This window comes from Cricetulus griseus (assembly GCF_003668045.3).
Source record: "Cricetulus griseus strain 17A/GY chromosome 1 unlocalized genomic scaffold, alternate assembly CriGri-PICRH-1.0 chr1_1, whole genome shotgun sequence".
Classification (NCBI taxonomy): Eukaryota; Metazoa; Chordata; class Mammalia; order Rodentia; family Cricetidae; genus Cricetulus; species Cricetulus griseus.
Window position 1 is genome coordinate 251,030,125 of NW_023276807.1, and position 19,133 is coordinate 251,049,257.

Genomic DNA, 19,133 nt, shown 5'->3' on the forward strand with positions numbered 1-19,133 from the left:
GTTAGGGCTGGGGCTGGAACCCTGTCTTAATGTTACTATTGCTGTAATGAAGCACCATGACCAAGCAACTTGGGAAGGAAAATTGGCTTACACGTCCACATCATTGGTCATCAAAGGAAGTCAGAGCAGGAACTGAAACTTTAAGGCAGGAACCTGGAGGCAGAAACAAATGCAGATGCTCATGGTTTGCTTAGCTTGCTTTCTTAGAACCCAGGACCACCAGCCTCGGGTAGCCAATAGAGTACACATCCATCACTACTCCCACATCAATCACTAATTAAGAAAATGTTCTAAAGGCTTACCTACAGCCCATCTTAAGGTGGCATTTTCTTAATTGGGGTTCCTTATTCTTAGATGATGCTACCTTGTGCCAAATTAACATTAAAAACTAGCCAGGACAAACCCCATGACCACCTTTCCTCTCAGTACTGGGACTCTTATGTGGCTTGAACCTGTGAAGGCCCTGGAATGCTGCCAGTCTCTAAGGTGAAATGTGAATCAGTCCTGTTGTGTCTGGAACACATTATGTCTTTGGAATCATCCATCAACTCTGGTAAACCCAGCCTTGGGTTTTTTAAGAAGAGTCTCACTGAGTAGCTCAGAGTGGCTGGAACTCATACAGGAAGCCTTCATGCCTCATCCTCCTGAGTGATTACAGGGTGAGCCACCATGCTTGGCTGTTTTGCTTTCTTAAGAGCCTGTTTCTTTGTCTTTATAGGATCTGCTGATAAAGCACTTGTAATACCATAAGAGGGTCTTGAGTTTGAGACCAGTGTAAGTTAGATAGCAAGTGCCAGGGCTCCTCTTCTAGTTTCCTTCCTGTTGGGGTGACAGACATCATGATGGAAAAGCAACTTGAGGGAGGAGAGTGCTTATTTGGCTTACAGGTTAGTTACAGTCTTTCATCGAGGAGCCTGGAGGCAGGAATTAGAGCAGAGACCAGGGAATACTGCTCACTGGCTTGCTCCCAGGCTTATGTTCAGCTACGTTTCTCATACAACCCAGGCCCACCTGCCTATAGATGGTACCTCCCACAGTAGGCTGGACCCTCTTGCATCAGTTTTCAATCAAGAAAATTAGCACAGACTTGTCTATAGGCCAATTTGAGGCAGCTCCTCGCTCGAGGTTTCCTCTTCCCAGGTGTGTATCAGGTTGACAGCCATGGATAGCCATCACAGATACATAGTGGGACTATCTCAACAATCCCAGTCCCCCAAGGGGGCCCAGGGGTTTATTTGCTTACACATTAGAGCACTATATGATATGATGTCCCTCATGTTTTAATTTCATAATCAAGACTTTTTCAGTGTAAAGCATTAAAATATTCATATAGCTGTATGCATGTACATTTTTATACTATAAAAACCACCTTGAGCACTTGAATTTATGTGGTGATACTTTTACTTTTGTCCATTTTAATATGTGTGCTATATCTCACTATAGTTTCTTATTTTGCATTTCTCTAATACCTAGTGAAATTGAGCATTTCTTGAATTGAGATTCTTTGTCCTCCATATATCTTCTTAGGGAAAGTGTTCACATTTTTGTCTGCCTTATCAGATTATTTTCTTATTGAGTTTTGAACATCACTTATGCAGTCTAGATACAGGTTCTTTATTATATGCATGGTTGGCAAAATTTTCCTGTCTCTGGGTTATCTTTCTGTTCCCTGATAATATCTTCTGAAGAGATGCTTAGTGTGAATGTCAGTGTATTGCCAGATTCCTCTATAGACAGGTTTTGGTGTCTAAAATATTTAACATCTGAAATATCTTTGCCTAATCTAGTGTCACAAGGATTTTTGTCTACACAGTGATAGTTTTAAGCCTGTGATCCATTTGTGGGTTTTTTGTTTGTTTGTTTGTTTGTTTGTTTGTTTTGGTTCTTGTTTCCTTATTAACATGAAATAGAAAGCACAGATTGGAATTCACCAATTTTCACATTGAAAACACAACTGTTCTAGCACTTTTTGAAGATCAATCATTTACAAATGAGTTTATGTCTGAACTCTCTTTTGATATAGTTACCTGTTTTGTGTCCATGTGGGTACCACAGTCATTACTAAGCTATATAGTAGCTTGAAATCAAATACAGTTGATTCTCCAACTCTATTCATTTTCAAGGTTTATTGGCTACTCTATTCTTTGCACTGGTATGAATTTTATAATCAGTTTATTAATTCCTAGAAAAAATAATTGCTATGACTTTGAGACTGCATTGAATGTATAAATAAAATGGAGAAAAATGGGCTATCCATGTGGCTCAGATTCCCTACCATGCACAAATCCCTAGATTCAGTTTATAACATGGTTTACAGAACAAAAGAATGGTCAGAAGGGAAGAGTACAATCTGGAACTATTCTGACCCATAAACACAGTATGTTTGCACTTATTTATTAGGTCATTACATTTCTTTAGCACTGTTACCTTTTAACTTTAGTGTCATCAAGGTATGTTTTTCTATCCTTTTGCTTTTAACCAGTACAATAAAAAGTATACTTGCTGTAAGTTATAATTCAATATGTTTATTGACATAGTTATGACCTGCCATTTTGCTATTTTGTCTATACTGTTTATTTGTTCTTTGTATTCTTTTCCTCTTTTCATCCTCCTTTCATTTGAGTTAATACTTTATTTTATTGTTTATAATTTTGTAATGATTGCAGTTGGTTTAAATAGTACTATAGATCCTTTCCTAGTCTTGGTGCTTTTGTTGTCATAAATTTTATTTGTATGAATATGAACCCCACAATACATTGCTATTATTGTTAGTAGTTAAAAATTAAAAAAAAAAAAAACAAAAAAAAAAAACATGCTGGGCAGGGTAGCCCACGCCTTTAATCCCAGCACTAGGGAGACAGAGGCAAGTGGATCTCTGAGTTTGAGGCCAGCCTGGTCTACACAAAGAACCCCTGTCTTGAAAAACAAAAACAAACAAACAAACAAAAACCTATGAAGAGAAATATCAGTATGAGGAAAAGACACTATTTAATCAAATAGTTGATCATTTTTGGTGTTAAGTCTGGGATCTTATTCTTATTTTTATTCTTATTTTTATGGACTTTTATTTTTAATTATTTTAAGAGTATGGATGATATGTGTGTGTGTGTGTGTGTGTGTGTGTGTGTGTGTGTGTGTGTGTATGTATATGTTCATCATGGAACTGGATCCCCTGAAATTTGAGTTACAGGTGGTGTGAGCCACCATACGTGGGTTCTGGGAATCAAATCTCTACAAGAGACACAGAGACAGAGGTGCTCTCAACTGGAGACCTGTCTCTCCACCCTTACATATGCACTTCTTTTTTTAATTTTATTTTTATTTCATAGTGTTTTGCCTGCATGTATGTCTGTGTAAGGGTATCGGATCCCCTGGAAACAAAAGTTACAAACAGTTTTGAGTTGCCCATGAGGGTGCTGGGAATTGAATCCAGGTCCTCTGAAAGAGCTGCAAGTGCTCTTAGCCACTGAGCCATCTCTCCATCCCACATACACTTTTTTTTTTTTTTTGAGACAGATTTCTTCCCAGATATTCAAATTATCCCCAGACATGTTCAAACTCAATATTGGCCAAAGATATTAAATTCCCTGTCTCCAGTTTCTAAACTCCTAGAACTTTTGCCTCCAACTCACATGTGCTAAATGCAGTCTGTTACTGTTGTTATTGTGGTAAAATTCAGATGGCATAAATTCATCATTTAAACCAGTTTAAAATTCAGTGAGCCTTTGGCATGTTTACAGTGTTGTATGCCCATCACCACCACCTAATTATCAACCAATGTCACCACACTAGATGGAAACATATACTAACTGTGCATTCTCACCTCTTCCTACCTCTGCTGTGCACTTAATTGTAACAATAAGTCTTTACTCCAAGCCGCCCGAGTCCTGCAGCCACGTGGGCGCTTTTTGCCAGGCTGTCCAAGTTCTGTGCGCTGCCACATTAAGGTCCCAAGTAACACACAGAGACTTATTAGGTACAAATGCTGCTTGGCCAATGACTAGGATTTCTCATCTGCTAGCTCAGTCTTAATTATCATAAATCTATATATTTTATAAAACTTGTCTTACAGAGGACACCTTCCGCTGGCACCTTCTCTTGCCGGCGAATCACATGGGGACTCCAGAGCAGTGACCAGGAGGAAGAGAAAAGGGAACGACTTCCTTCTTGCCCTTGCTTATATATGAGTCTCCCTGCTATGTCACTTCCTGCCTGGATCACCACTTCTTTACTACATTTCCCAAAGTCCTTGACTCCTAGTCCCACCTAACTTGCTGCCTCATTGGCCAAACAGTGCTTTATTTATCATCCAATAAGACAAACACATACACAGAACCACTTCCCCATCACTTAATGTACTGTGTGTCCTTCTCTGTAGATTTCCTTATTCTATATATTTCATATAAATGGAATTGTGCAATCTGTCTCCTTTGTATCTGGTGTCTTACTTGCTATAGTATCTTCAGGATTCATTGACATTGCAATCATCTTACACTATACCAGCCATGTCAAGGTTTTCGCGTGTGTGTGTGTGTGTGTGTGTGTGTGTGTGTGTGTGTGTGTGTGTGTGTGTGTTTTACAGGCTATAGTCTGAGTAATCTAACAATGAATATCTCCTGATGGTAAGGCCAAGTATCTAGTAGTAATTTAGTCCATGAGACTAGATGTCTTATCATTCCCAATCTGATGGAATCTCAGTGGAGTCCTAGAGAGCTGCTGGCTTTCAGTCTACATTGGAATCTCAAAGTAGGTTCTATTATGAGTGAAGAAATGCCTCAGCAGCAGAATGGGTGAATTTGCCAGCAAGAATGAGGGCAAGCAGGCAAAAAGCAAAAGGTTCCTTCATGTCATTTGATATGACCTGCCAAAAGAAGCTGTGGCCCAAATTTAGAGTAGGTCTTCCCAAAACTAAATGATCCATTAAGAAAATTCTTTAGAGACATACTCAGCTTCTTAGATTGTAGTTGATTCCAGATGTCATCTGGTTGACAAACGAATAGCCATGCTAGCTAGTTACTTTTCTAATTCTAGCCACCTTTGTGAGTATGAAATTGTAGCTCATTATGACTTTGATTTGAAGTTTCGATACTGCCTAGTATCTAGGCATGTTTTGAGTTCTTCTTGACCATGTCTCTATCCATAGAGAAATGCCTGTTGTAGTCTGTTTTCTACTTTGAGGATAGTACAGATTGGGTAATTTATATATAATAAGGGTTTATTTGGCTCATGATAATTGTGTGGTTAAGAAATGTAAAATCATGGAGCCACATCTTGTTGCTACATGATGGCATGGCTAAAGGCATCAGAGGGTAGAAGGGAGCCATATATACTCTCTTGTTTGTCTCTACCACTTGTATGATAATGACTGCAGTATGTTCATGAAGGCTCTGTGATTTCTCACCACGTTGTGTTTGTTGTTGTTCGTGTGTTTACTATGCTGAGAATAGAACCCAGGCAGAAGTTCTACCATGAGTTACATCCCTAGCCCAGATCCTACCTTTTAATACAGCCACAGCAACAACTTACGGCATGAGTTAACACCATAGGAATATGTCTCCAACTCACTTTCTCTGCTGTTTAGATGCATCTTTTGGCGTGGTATTGTGGTTGTTGATTGGCAGGGGTTCTCTGTGTATTCTGGATTAGTAGACTTTTAGCAGATAAGTGACTAAACATCCATTCTCCTTGCATGTTGTCTTGCACCCTCTTGTGACTGTTCCTTGATGTATGAATTTTTTTATTTTTATAGTCTAATTTATCATTTTTTATGTTTTATGATTCATCATTGGCTTTTAATTCCCAGGTGAAACTCATTTGTCATAAAATTAATCATTGTAAAGTGAATCATCTTAGATTCATTCAGAGTATGATGCAATCACTTCTATCTAGTTCTAAGACATTTTTATCATTATATAATAAAACCTGTACTAACTAAGCAATCAATTCCCCCTCCCCATCGCCCCCAGCTCTGACAGCCTCAGTCTGTTTGCTTCTGTGCATTTACCTATTCTGCATAGTCAGATAAATGGAATCGTGCAGGATCTGACCTTTTGTATCTAGTTTCTTTCACCAAGAAAGGTCCATCTACATTGTAGCATATACCTTGTACTTTATGCCATTTTATCAGTAAATAATCATCTGTTACATGCATTTATATATTTACCATAGGTTGTTTATTTATTCAGTGCTAAACATTTGGGCTAGCCTTACCATTCAGCTGTTGTGGATTATGCTTCTGGAATGATAAAATGTTTAAATCCCATTTTCAGTTCAGTGGAAATGGAGTTGCTAGGCTCAGTTTTGTTTCTGGAAAGCTGTTAAAGAAATAATACAATTCGGTGATAAAGCATGTTCCTAACATCTGAAAGGCCCCAAGTTCAATTCCCATCCAGGAAAGGGGCAAGAAGGGAGATGGGGAAGTCAGGGAGTGCAAAGCCACAACTGTGTTCTCCAGACCCATATCCCTCAGTAGGACGTGCTCTTCTGACCTTCAAGCATTAAAATTTCATTCTCTTTTAAAATATCTACTCTTTTAAAAGTTCAAGTCTTTCAACTTTGGACTCCTTTTAAAGTCAAAATTACCTTCTTCAAGAGGGAAGAACCTGGGAACTATCACAGTCTGAACCAAGTAAAACCAAACTCCAACAGTATAAATGACTCAATGTCCAATTTTCTGGGATTCACTCATGGTCCTCTGGACTCAAGCAAAGCACTTAGGTCACCTCTCCAGCTCTGCCCTCTGCCGCAAACATGGTTTGTCTTCTAGGCTCCGGCTGGCTCCACTCTACTGCTGCTGCTGTTCTTGGTGGTCACCCCATGGTATTGGAGTCTCCAAAATGCTGGGGTCCCCTACTGTAACTGGCCTACACTTTCACAAATAGTCTCTCAAAGGCTCTCTTCGTGGTGCTAAGCCTCAACTTCTTTGCATGACTTCTGCAGTCCTGGGCCTTCAACTGCCTCTGAGGCTGCTGCTCTCCATGACCCCTTCACACCTTCAAAATACATCCTGGGTGACTCTTACACATTACCAAGTCCAGCTGCCAGCACGGGGTACAACCTTGGCCACCTCTGGAACACAGCTTCTTTGTGCTCTCAGAAAACGACTTCCCAGATTTCACCTCAGTAATGCTGGTCTCTTCTTAATCACTACTAATTTCTTAGCTCCAGCTGACCAGCATCAAGTATCCCAGCAAAACAAAATTTTGCTTTAGTAGTCTGGCATCTTGTTAATCACAGCTGATTCTTCAACTAACCAGAACAGAAACTTGATTCAAAATAACAAATGATCCTAATAGAGGCCTCCATCTTCTGCACTATTCTTTTTTTTTTTTTTAACATTTTATTTATTATGTATACAGGCTTCTGCCTGCATGCCAGCAGAGGGCACCAGATCTCACTCAAGGAGGTTGTGTGTTACCGGGAATTGAACTCAGGACCTCTGGAAGAACAGTCGGTGCTCTTAACTGCTGAGCCATCTCTCCAGCCCCATTCTGCACTATTCTTAACACTCAAAGGTTCTTCTAGCCCAAAATTCCAAAGTCTCTCCACAATGCTCCCCAAAACATGGTCAGGTCTGTCACAGCAATACCCCACTCCTGGTACCGGTTTTAGTCAGGGTTTCTATTGCTGTGATGAAACACCATGACCAAAAGACAAGTTGGGGAAGAAAAGGTTTATTTAGCTTAAACTTGAGCAATCACTAATTAAGAAATGGCCTACAGGCTTGCCTTCATCCTAATCTTATGGAGGTATTTTCTTAAGGTTCCCTCCTCTCAGATGGCTTTAGCTTGCAAGTTGACATGACTAGCCAGCACAGTTGGGGAAGTCACATGCCTTTGTTTTGCTAAACAGACAGGTTGCCAAGCTGTCTCTTGGATAACTGTTTGCATAGACATGACTGGTGCTGTTGTAAGACATGTCAGAGGCTTCTTTGTGAAGTGAACAGAGGTTGTTAATACAGAGGCATTGCTGGGCCAGGCGCTGAGACTTTTTAGTGACTTTTTTAAATTGAAAATAGACTCCTCTCAGATCCTCCCCACCCCCACTCCGTTTCCCTTCAGAAATGATCAATTGAGTCCTTAAGCACTAAATGAGACGGGTCTGTCTGTCACCTGCTGCAAAGTCCAGGGAACATTAAGGGAGATGGAGCAGAAGACCCTGAGGGCTGTGGATGCTGTGTTCTGGGCATGACATGGCTACTGCATCGATGAACTCACAGCAGCTGCAGTTGTCAGTGTAGAGCCTGCACAAGTCTGGGCCCAACAACATTTAGTCATGGATGGAGAAAGGGCTCAGAAATCCTGTGCCTTCCCCCAAGGAGCTATTGGTAATGGATGGCTTATTTCCTTGGCTGAGGAAATGCCTACTTGAAAACCAGTGGTAAGGCATTTCCTCATTTAGTGATCAATGGGGCAGGGCCCAGCCCATTGTGGATGGTGCCATCCCTGAGCTGATGGTCCAGGAGTCTATAAGAAAGCAGGCTGAGTGAGCCAGGGGAAGCAAAGCCAGTAAGTAGCATCCTTCATGTGCTCTGCATCAGTGCCTACCTCCAGCTTCCTGTCCTCATTGTTTGAGGTCCTGCCCTCACTAATTTTGATGATGAACTGTTACATGAAACTGAGCAAAATAAACTCTTCCCTCCCCCAGTTGCTTTCCGTGTTTAATCACAGCTATAGTAGCCCTAACTAAGACACCAACCATGGGCCATGGATCAGGTCCACAGCACCCAGAATGAACTCCCTCCTGTGCAGTAGGCCTACGTCTACAGTCAGAACATAGTTGTTTACCCTCATATAACAGTCTTGCCACTACTGTCCTAGCAGGCACATCTTGTCTTTATTACTTTTTTTTATTTTATATGCATTGGTACTTTGCCATGAATGTCAGGTCCTCTGGAACTAGAATTACAGACAGTTGTGAGCTGCTGTGTGGGTGCTAGGAATTGAACCCAGGTCCTCTGAAAGAGCATCAGTGCTCTTAACCACTGAGCCATCTCTCCAGCCCTGCAGATCTTGTCTTACAAGTCACTGTTGTAGCACACAAGGTCTGTAGCTGTTGAGAACGATGATGGCTTTTCTCCCTGGCTGTCTGCATAGTAACTTCTGGCAGTATGAAAGCTAGTCAGCAAGGGGGTGGTCATTTCCAGTTTGATTTTTCCATGTCCTGTAACCAAAGTGTTGGTGTTCACCAACAGGGCTGGTGGTCATCCCAGAGCATTTTAATAACCTATCTTATTTTGGGGACCTCTGAGGCCTTCTTAAGCAACAACGCACAGGGAAGTATCCCACATCTGCTACTGGGATTTTCATTTACCATTTCATAGATTCTCAGGTCAGCATTATGCACCTATGCAGATGACCTCCATTCAAACCCCTTTTGTGATTGCTTTTAAAAACCAGTTCATAGATTACTAGATTTCCAAATGGCTTCTTCGTACATCCTTAGTTTTGGTTAAGCCTCCTCCATGTAACCCCTCCTTTTCTCCATTGCTCTGCCCCTATCCTTGTTTAAGCCTTGATACTCCCAGTAATTTTTCTCTACTTTCATGTCACATGTGTTCTGTGTTCCCACCCTACTGAAGGCCCTACCTCCTGGCCCTTTTCTAACTTTATGGTCTCTACAGGCATTCCGAATTAAACACTGAAATATAAACATTGGAAGCCATGATGCACATATGGAAGAAAACTAGTGACATTTGGTTTTCTGTGCACGGATTGCCTCACTTAGTATGTTTTACATTTCCATCCGTGTTCCTACAAACGTCCTTTACATCTAGGTGGGCATCTGAGGCTGGTTCACTTTTTGAACTGTTGTGAACAGAGCAACAACAACATGGAGTATAAGTATCTCTGTAACACAATATGGCCTTCTGTGGGTATGTGCCCAAGAGTGGTCACCCGGGTCATGTCGTAGTGCTATTTTTCCTTCTCTGAGGAAACTCCAGACTGATTTCTATTCTGTCTGGGCCAGTTTATCCTCTTACCAACAATGTATACATGCTCCTTTCCTAACATCTTCAACAGCGTATGTTGACATCTGTTTCCTTCATGGAGTGACATAGAATCCCACTGCTACAGTGCTAAGTGTGGATCTCAAAGTAGTCTTAGTCTGTGTTTTCCTGATGGCTAAGGAAGGTAAATGTTAGCCATCTGTATGTCTTTTATTGCGAATTCTCTGTCCATTTCCATACCCTATTTCTTTTTATCCCTCCACCGCACATTCCAACCACAGTTTCTGCTCCCTCCGCTCTTTGCAGTACTGCTACAGCCTCTGTCTCCCCCAGATCCACTCCTCCTCCATTTCCTGTCAGAAAGGAGCAGGCCTCCTAGGGCCACAAATTTTAAGCAGTCTAGGTAAGACTATATAAGAAAGTAACAGAGAGGTAGGTGGAGGCAGGGAGAGAAGGAAACTGAGAGACAGAAGAAGAGGGCAGAGAGGATGATGGGGCCAGGGGTTCAGTGACTCATGGCCAATTTCTGTCACTTGTGGTTTTGACAATCCTTGCTGCCACTTTCTCTGAATGCATATGGAAAGCAACTTTTCCAGAGAAATTCTAACTGACCATCTTAACAAGATTAAGAGCTTCCGCTTTTGTCCTGGGAAGGAACTTAGAAACTCGTTTTCTCTGTCTGACTATATTGCATGTGGCACTTCATCCTCATGGAGCTGGCATTCGGGATGTCATGTAACTAGATCTGAGTGCTCTATGAAATGGGTGACTCATGACAAGCTTTGAAGAAGAATTTGTGAAATAAAGAGGGTGTCAGGAAAAACACAGTTCCCAGGAATTGTGACACAGCACCAGAAGCAGCTTTTATCAAGGTTACATAATCATTACCATTGTTACCGTAGCTCTTGTGTTTTGAGGCTCTTCTACTGTGAAACTTTATAGAAAGTAACGCTTGCTCTGTTGATGGGCAGAGCTGGACATGGGGCTCAGAGCATAGCATACTTGCTTCACAGGCACCAGTTCCTGTCTTTGATCCTCAGCACCCCATAAACAGGGCATGGTAGCATCTGCCTGTAATCCCAGCACTTGTGGATGGCAGCAAGACAATGAGGAGTTCAAGACTATCCTCAGCTACATCCTGAGTTTGAGGCCAGCCTGGGTTACCCTGCCTTAAAATAATTATTAAAGAACAACACATGTACTTATCTTCCACGTGAGTGGTTAATGTACTTTAAGGACAAAACATTCACCATTACTGCAGTAGCTGGTCTGTCTCAAACCTTGTGAAATGCTTAAACCAAGAAGTCTTCAAGCTGGTATGGTGGTTCGTGCCTACAATCCCAGCCCCCGAGGCTAAGACAGGAAAACTATATGTTCAAAGGATGCCTGGAATATATAGCAAGACAGTTGTTTTTAAATAAAGACAATAGCAATGCCAAAACTGAAATCTTGATTATGGTCCTTTTTTTTTTGTTTGTTTGGGGGTTTTTTGTTTTTGTTTTTCCAAATGGGGTTTCTCTGTGTAACAGCCCTAGCTGTCCTGGAACTCACTTTGTAGACCAGGCTAGCCTCAAACTCACAGAGGTCCGCCTGCCTCTCAAGTGCTGGGATTACCGACATGCACTGCCATCTCCGCCACCTGGCAATTATGGTCCATTCTTGAAAAATATCAGTTATCTTAAATTGAAGGCAATATGCTAAGAGCCATTTGCAAAGCAGTATGCAGATTCTGCACATACTCACACCCAAATCTGAAATTGCTATACAGTTGAGCCATTTTAAAAACAAGCTTCTTGGGGCTAGAGAAATGGAGAGCACTTGTTACTCTTGCCGAAGATCCAGGTTCAATTCCCAGCACCTACATAATGGTTCACAATCATCTGTAACTCCAGTTCCAGGGGACTTCATCCCTCTTCTGACCTCTACAGACATACAGCATGCATGTGGTATACATATAAGAAATAATTTAAAATTCTTTTAAGACTCTAAACATGAATTTCTCAGGAAGAACTTTGAAAGAGAAGGAAATTTCTAGCAATTGAAGTTAAAATTCTTCTCTCCACTCTCCCTGGCCTTTCGTTCTGATTACATGTGTACTTTGGACTCTGCAAGGCACGGTATCATAAATAAATACTCTGTATTTTTCCAGTTTCTCGAGCCCCTTCTGGCTCACTGTTTCTGTGTTGAGCCTTGAACCTCCTCAAGCACCTGAGCACTGAAGCTCACTAACTAGCATGCTCCAGTGTGTTGCTGCCAGGAGCATGTATAGTAGAACATAGTAGATGTTCTACAAAGATTTAACAGAAGAAAGCGAGAAGCCTTCTAGCCTTATGAAAATGTGCTGGAAACTTGCTAAGGAGCTCTGTTGTTTTCACAGCAGCGTGGAGCATTGCAAATTGATGTTGGTGAGTATCCACTGGCCCTGCCTCCTGCTGCCCAGCGTGTTTACCTCCGTATCTGTCCCACCTCCCTCGTCACGTCTCGGATAACATCAGCTTCCCAAAACCAATTAGGTCATGTGTCTACTTGTTTTACTCTAGCTGCATCCATCATCTGAGCTGATCTTCGCCAAACCCTTTTGCCAAAGGCTTTTCAGTATCTTCTTTATTCTCCCTTCAAATACATTTACTATATTAACATTATATTTTTGTCCTCCATCAGTTATGCCCTATCCTCAGAGTCACTAGTAACTTTCCTAATCACCAGTGTTCTCAGTATCCATCAAATTTGATGTACCTGAGACCTGACCTTGTAGATAATCTAGAAATCATTTCATTTTGCTTTCCAAAGAGACTACTTATTATAACTGACTTTGTAACTCAGGTGGGTCTTACATCACTTAGTAAGTATCCATCTTCTTCTACCATACGTGTGTGTGTCTGTGTCTGTGTCTGTCTGTCTATGTGCTGAGATGTGTGGTGATCAAAGGACAACTATCAGGAATCTGTCCTTTCCTTTTACTATGTAGGTTCTGTGGATCAAGCTCAGGTCATCCTGCTCTTTTTGTTTACTGAGCCTTCTTTAACTACTTCTACCTCTCATCTTTGCCCTTTTCTGCACTCTCATAGCCCCACAGTGATTTTAAAACATTAATAAAGTTTGTTCCCACCTGTAATCTCAGGGTTTGAGATTCTAAGTCAGGCACCGATCACTATGAGCTCAAAACCAGTATAGCTAAGCTGTGAGATCTAGGCTAGCCTATATAGAGGGAGACCCCACCTGAAACAGACAAACAGTAATGTGCATAAGAATCATCCAAGGTTCTTATAAAATACAGTTTCTAAATCATGCCCTCAGACTCTGATCACAGGGATGTAGAATGATGCCTTCAGAATCCTAAACAAGTCCTAATAGAAATGGTGCAGGACCACACTTTGAATGGCTAACACTTTACAATCTTGTTTACTTCAGTAAGTCTAAATATCTTTTCCATGCTGGCTATTCACATATTTTAACATCTTTCCATTGTGACTTTCTCCTTCATACCAACATTTTGAAACTTGGGGCTAGACATTCCAGGTAGTGCTGACTTATAATCCAACACTTGGGAGGTAGGGTCAGGAACATGGAAAATTCAAGGCTACCCTGGGCTATACATAGAGAATATCTCAGAAATTTAAAAAAAAATAAATAAATAAATCTCAAGACCAGAAGCATGACTGATAATCACTTAGCAGATACTTATTAAAGTCCTGGGAAACTTGCAGAAGCATTAGTGACAGATGCTGTTCTAAAGCCCACTTGTCTCACTACAAACCTGTCTACAAGGTCTGACCCCTGAGACTCCAGACCTACCTACCAGCAACCAACAGGGCGCACCTGATGGGACACTTTCACCTTTCCTCCCAGATCCTAAGGAAATCTTCAACCTCTTGGAGATGAAGTTATTAACATATGAAATGAGATTGTCTTTAACTGGGGGGGTGGGGGGGACGACACATGCTCAGTTCAGAGTATAAGATGATTTATCCACGAAAATAGTTGGTTGAAGTTGCCTAAAACAAGTCCTAGATTATGGTAGCTGTTCATTCTCCAGGTCTGGCTGCATATCAAAATCAGAGCCCTATTGGATTTGATTTAGTTTGGTCAGGAGAGACGCCTTGTGGCTTGTAACATTTTCCCAGGCGATTGACAACACAAGATATTTGCATAATGTTAATATCAAGTAGATGTTTCATATGCAAAGATATGCAAGTGGCCAGTGTAATCCACCTCTGCATATATCACATGTATGTAAGTCCACTTACTAGAACACAGTACAGTCTATCTCTGGCCAGAAAGGACCCCATTTCCTCCTGGAAAAACAGTTCCTGTGAAAAAGAGACTCCACAAGAAGGAAATTCTACATTTAATGAGAAAACACACAGACCAATTATTAATGACACAAGCCTTTAATCCAAGCACTTGGGAGGCAGAAATAGGTGGATCTCTGAATTCGAGGCCAGCCTGGTCTACGCAATGAGTTCCAGGATAAGAAGGGCTATGTAAAGAGACCCTGTGTCAAAAAAAAAAAAAAAAAGAAGTTCCAGGCTACAGAGTGAGTTCCAGTACAGCTTCCAAAGCTACAGAGAAATCTTGCCTTGGAAAAAAAAGAAAAAAAAAGAAAAAAGAAAGAAAACGCACACTACAAAATGTGGTCACATTTATAATTTGTAAATCTTAAGAGAATAATATAATTTTGGATTTTTAATACCAGTATAATTTGTATTAGTTTTTGAATGCAAAATATAATTATATTTTAAACGTGTACTACTTTCCTCTGAATCATGTACAAGTGTTTGAAACAAAGGAGGAATAACAATCCTATAAACTGTTGTGTCATGGGTTTAATCCTGAGTCATATGTTGTCTGGTGCCTGAGTCATTAGTTACTAACGCCTTCCTATAAGGAAAAGCTTGCTAACAATAGGCAGCCAGTAATTGTGAAACTTGTTGAGTACTTATTGCTTTAACTAGGAAAAGGCTTTAAAGTAGTATTGGGGAATTTGATTTGTCGAGACAGGGTTTCTCTGTGTAACTTTGGAGCCAGGAACTTTTTTTTTTTTAATCAGAGGAATTAAATTCTGTTCAATTAACTTTTCACAAATAAAAAAAAAATCACCACTATTTATTAACAGTTGTAGTCTTATTCCCCAGTGAGTGAAAAAAGGATGGGGTGAGAGAGGACGAATCTGGCACTATAAGGTAGTATGGCCCTACAGAATTGGGGAGAGAGGGGCAAAAATATTTGGGAGCCTTAAAATCCTACACACACTTATAAAGAAGTAGAACCTTAAAACAGTAATGCTGTAGTTTTTATGAGTGTTGGGGAAGCCCCAGCATTTAAGCCTTGGAAGTAAGGCTTGTGACTCATTTTGCTGTTGTAAAATCCAATACATGTAGTTGCTGTTGTGAAAAATCAAGTGAATTAATGTGTGTAGGCTAGCTGCTACTCCTTGTGCAATTAGAGTTGGTAAGTTTTAGACTGCTCATTCTCCACCAGAGTTTACTACTGTAGTTTGTAACTGCTCCGCCTTTCCTCCACCTTTGCCGGTCCACCCCACAGCACAGGTAGAAGACTGCACTGTGAAACACAAAGCCACTTGGCAGTTGAGTTTATTCAGCAAGGGTCAGTTGTGTGAAAACAAAGTCAAGGCAATTGTTTGATATAATTGACTAAGGAAACTGGTTATACAGGTTAGTAGAACTTCATTCGGCCACAGAGTTGAATGTTTCTAAAGTAATTTAGTAGGGTAGGATTCCAGTGACATCACAGTGGATTTTAAAGAATGACTATCAGAACAAAAGAAAAGCACACCCAAACCCTAGCTAGAGAGGGGGAAAGTTGCCCTCCAAGAAGTTTTCTTCACTGTTGAAGCATCTTCTTTTACTCTGTGCAGCCGTCTCTGTGCCCAGATTTGTTCATTCTTCCCCTTGCACATTTCACACCGCCTCCCATCTCATAGTTCCCTCTCCCCTTGGTGTCAGGGAGGCTAGTTAGTCACTTACCGTTTGCTCGTGTTTGCAGGGTATTTGTGTGGCGCGTGTGTGCACATAAACAAACATGTCACAGCGTAGATTTGGAGTTCTGTGTCTACCTTCATGTGTAGTCACGATATTGCACCCAAATCACAAACCTTTCTCTGCTAGGGTCTTTACTGGCTGATCTCATTAACTTAACTTTTTCTGGTTGCTTGGTTGGTTTTTCCAGGACAGGGTTTCACTATATAGCTCTGTAGTTCTGCCTGTCCTGAAACTCAACAGAGAAACCACCTGCCTCTGCCTCCCAAGTGTTGGGATTAAAGGCATACGACACTATGCCCAGCTTCTCTTACTGTTTTCATAAAATGAATGGAATGCCCCACTCAAAAAAGTTGAAATACTAAAGCAAATTGCATATAGAGCTTAAAATAGTATGTAAATTTTAAAATAGACTTAAGAAAAAAAATGTAAGCAGTGTTGTGGTCTATGACTGTAATCGCCCATTCAAGGTGCTTAAGCAAAACCATGACTGTCTTGAAAAACGTAGTCCACCCAGTTCTTTGAGTTTGGAACATAGCGTAGTAGTTAGAGGGTCAGGTTGACACGTATGTGATCCTGGAGTCAGTCCCCAGCACTGAAATAAAAGATCAGCATAATGGTTCTAAAACATTTCTAGCATAGTTAATGCCTTTGAATTGCACACTTAAAAGTGGTTTAAATGGTGGTTCATGCCTTTAGTCCCAGCACTCGGAAGATAAAGGCAGACTGATCTCCGAGTTTAGGGCAAACCTGGCCTATAAAGCAAGTTCCAGGAGAGCCAGGCCTACCAGAGAAACCTTGTCTGGGTGGGGGGGGGGAGATATGGTTTAAATGGTAACTTTTTATGGGTTTGGATTTTTGGTTTGGGGTTGTTTTCTTTTTTGTATTTTAACCACAATTTTAAAATTTTTTAATTATATAAAATGATTCAGGTATATATATGACTTATGTTTTTAAAACTAAAGGAGATGTGAAAAAAGTTACTGAATGATTGTTAAATATTTTTAGAAATAAAGTCTAAATTAAAGATTGTTTCATCTAATGAATTATCTCTTTTTGGATTTTTTTTCTTTTTTTAACTTAAATTAGAAATAAGCTTGTTTTACATACCAATCCCAGTTCCTTCTCCCTCCCCTCCTCCCTTGCCCCCCACTAGCACCCTACCTATTCCATCCCTGCTCCCCAGGGAGGGCGAGGCCTTCCACGGGGGATCTTCAGAGTCTGTCATATCATTTGGAGCAGGACCTAGACCCTCCCCTGTGTGTCTAGGCTGAGAGAGTATCCCACTATGTGTAGTGGTCTCCCAAAGTCCATTCATGTACTAGGGGTAAATACTGATCCACTGCTAATGGCCCCATAGATTGTCCAGACCTCCAAACTGACATCCTCATTCATGGGGTCTGGATCAGTCCTATGCTGGTTTCCCAGCTATCAGTCTGGGGTCCATGAGCTCCCCCATGTTCAGGTCAGCTGTTTCTGAGGGTTTCCCCAGTCTGGTCTTGACCACGAATTTTCATTAAAAGGGAGTGTGTGTGTGTGTGTGTGTGTGTGTGTGTGTGTGTGTTTGTGTGTGTGTGTGTGTATACACATATATGAATGTGTATATGTATGCACATTGCTCAAATATCCAGCCTTCCAAATTGATATGTATGTATGTATGTATATATATATATATATATATATAATATATATATATATATTAGTATTTTACACTTTCCTTTATTGTTTACAATCATTTTTACTATTATTTGTTATGACTGTATTGATTAGCCATTTTTTAAACCTCCAAATGTATACAGATTTATTTAACATTTGCGAATGTTTCATGTGCAAAAGAGTTCAGTGCACTCTGCATATGGTGTGTGGCTCAGTGCAGGCATGAGGCCCTGGGTATGTGGTATGTAGCTCAGTGCAGGCATGAGGCCCTGGGTATGTGGTGTGTGGCTCAGTGCAGGCATGAGGTTGAGGTATGTGGTGTGTAGCTCAGTGCAGGCATGAGGCCCTGGGTATGTGGTGTGTGGCTCAGTGCAGGCATGAGGCCCTGGGTATGTGGTATGTAGCTCAGTGCAGGCATGAGGCCCTGGGTATGTGGTGTGTGGCTCAGTGCAGGCATGAGGTTGAGGTATGTGGTGTGTAGCTCAGTGCAGGCATGAGGCCCTGGGTTCAAGCTCCAGTGCTAGAAAAGTCATGTCAAGAGGATAATGTACTGTAACGTTAAAGCATTTGGGGTGGTTTCACTTTAAGATTTCTCAATTTAATGTCATCTGTGTTTCTTTAGCTTGACAGAGCCAATTCACTGTTGAACCAGACTCAGCAACCCTACAGATACCTCATAGAGTCTGTGCGGCAAAGGGATTCCAAGATTGATTCACTGATGAAGTGTACAGGTCAACTTGAGAAAGACATCAGGTAAGACATCTACACTTCTTTTATTTGGATAATAAAGACATTGTTAACATGCTGCTGTAGATTAATTTGGATTGTACATTTTAAATAATGTCGTCTTGAGCATAGTCTTAAGTGATGTAAGGATTCAAACTTCAAGGAAAGGAGCTGTGGGGTTGATGGCTCTCTGGGTAAAGTGCTTGCTGTGTGTGAGCACCTGAGTTAAATCTCCAGGACACACAGAAAACCAGAGCCCGTAGTGCACATCTATAGTCCCGGTGCTTGTAAAGCAAGATGAGGGGATGGAGACAGGAGGGTCCCCTGAAGCTAAGGGACCAGCTATCATGGCAGAAGCAACTGAAACAAAACAAAACTCTGTCTTAAACATGGTGGAGAGCAATGATGGCCTCTTGCCCTCCACCCTCCATATGCAGCATGGCTCATGCAGTCCTATGCTCACTAGCAAAGCGCTGTCCATACTAAGGGCCCAAGAGCCAGCTTGTTCTTGTCCTCCTAGATTCCTTACTGAACTATAAGCCAGGAAGGAAGGACTATAAGCACATGTCATTTGTACAGTCAAGATGGCTTTTTAAACAGGTCAAGTTTATACGTTTACTTAGATTTATGTTGACTTTTCCAAGAAAATTCTGGGCTTATCTGCCTCTAATCCTTTACATTAAGCAAGCCAAGAATTACCTCAGCCACGGCGGATCTCTGTAAGTTTCAGGCCAGCCTGGTCTACAGAGTGAGTTCCAGGACAACCTTCAAAGCTATAGAGAAACCCTGTCTTGAAAAACAAA

At 41.1% G+C, this 19,133-nt stretch overlaps 1 protein-coding gene across 6 annotated transcripts in view; it reads left to right on the forward strand.

Moving 5' to 3' along the window:
- Positions 1-19,133, forward strand: part of Pibf1 (progesterone immunomodulatory binding factor 1) — a 166,810-nt gene that overhangs the window by 106,619 nt on the left and 41,058 nt on the right. For 5 of the 6 annotated variants that reach the window (XM_027394008.2, XM_027394010.2, XM_027394009.2 and 2 more), the window contains exon 15: positions 18,227-18,357. In XM_027394008.2, coding sequence (XP_027249809.1) covers positions 18,227-18,357 — 131 coding nt within the window. Of the gene's footprint in view, positions 1-18,226; positions 18,358-19,133 lie in introns of those variants that run through there. The other variant, XM_027394012.2, reaches the window with a different exon arrangement.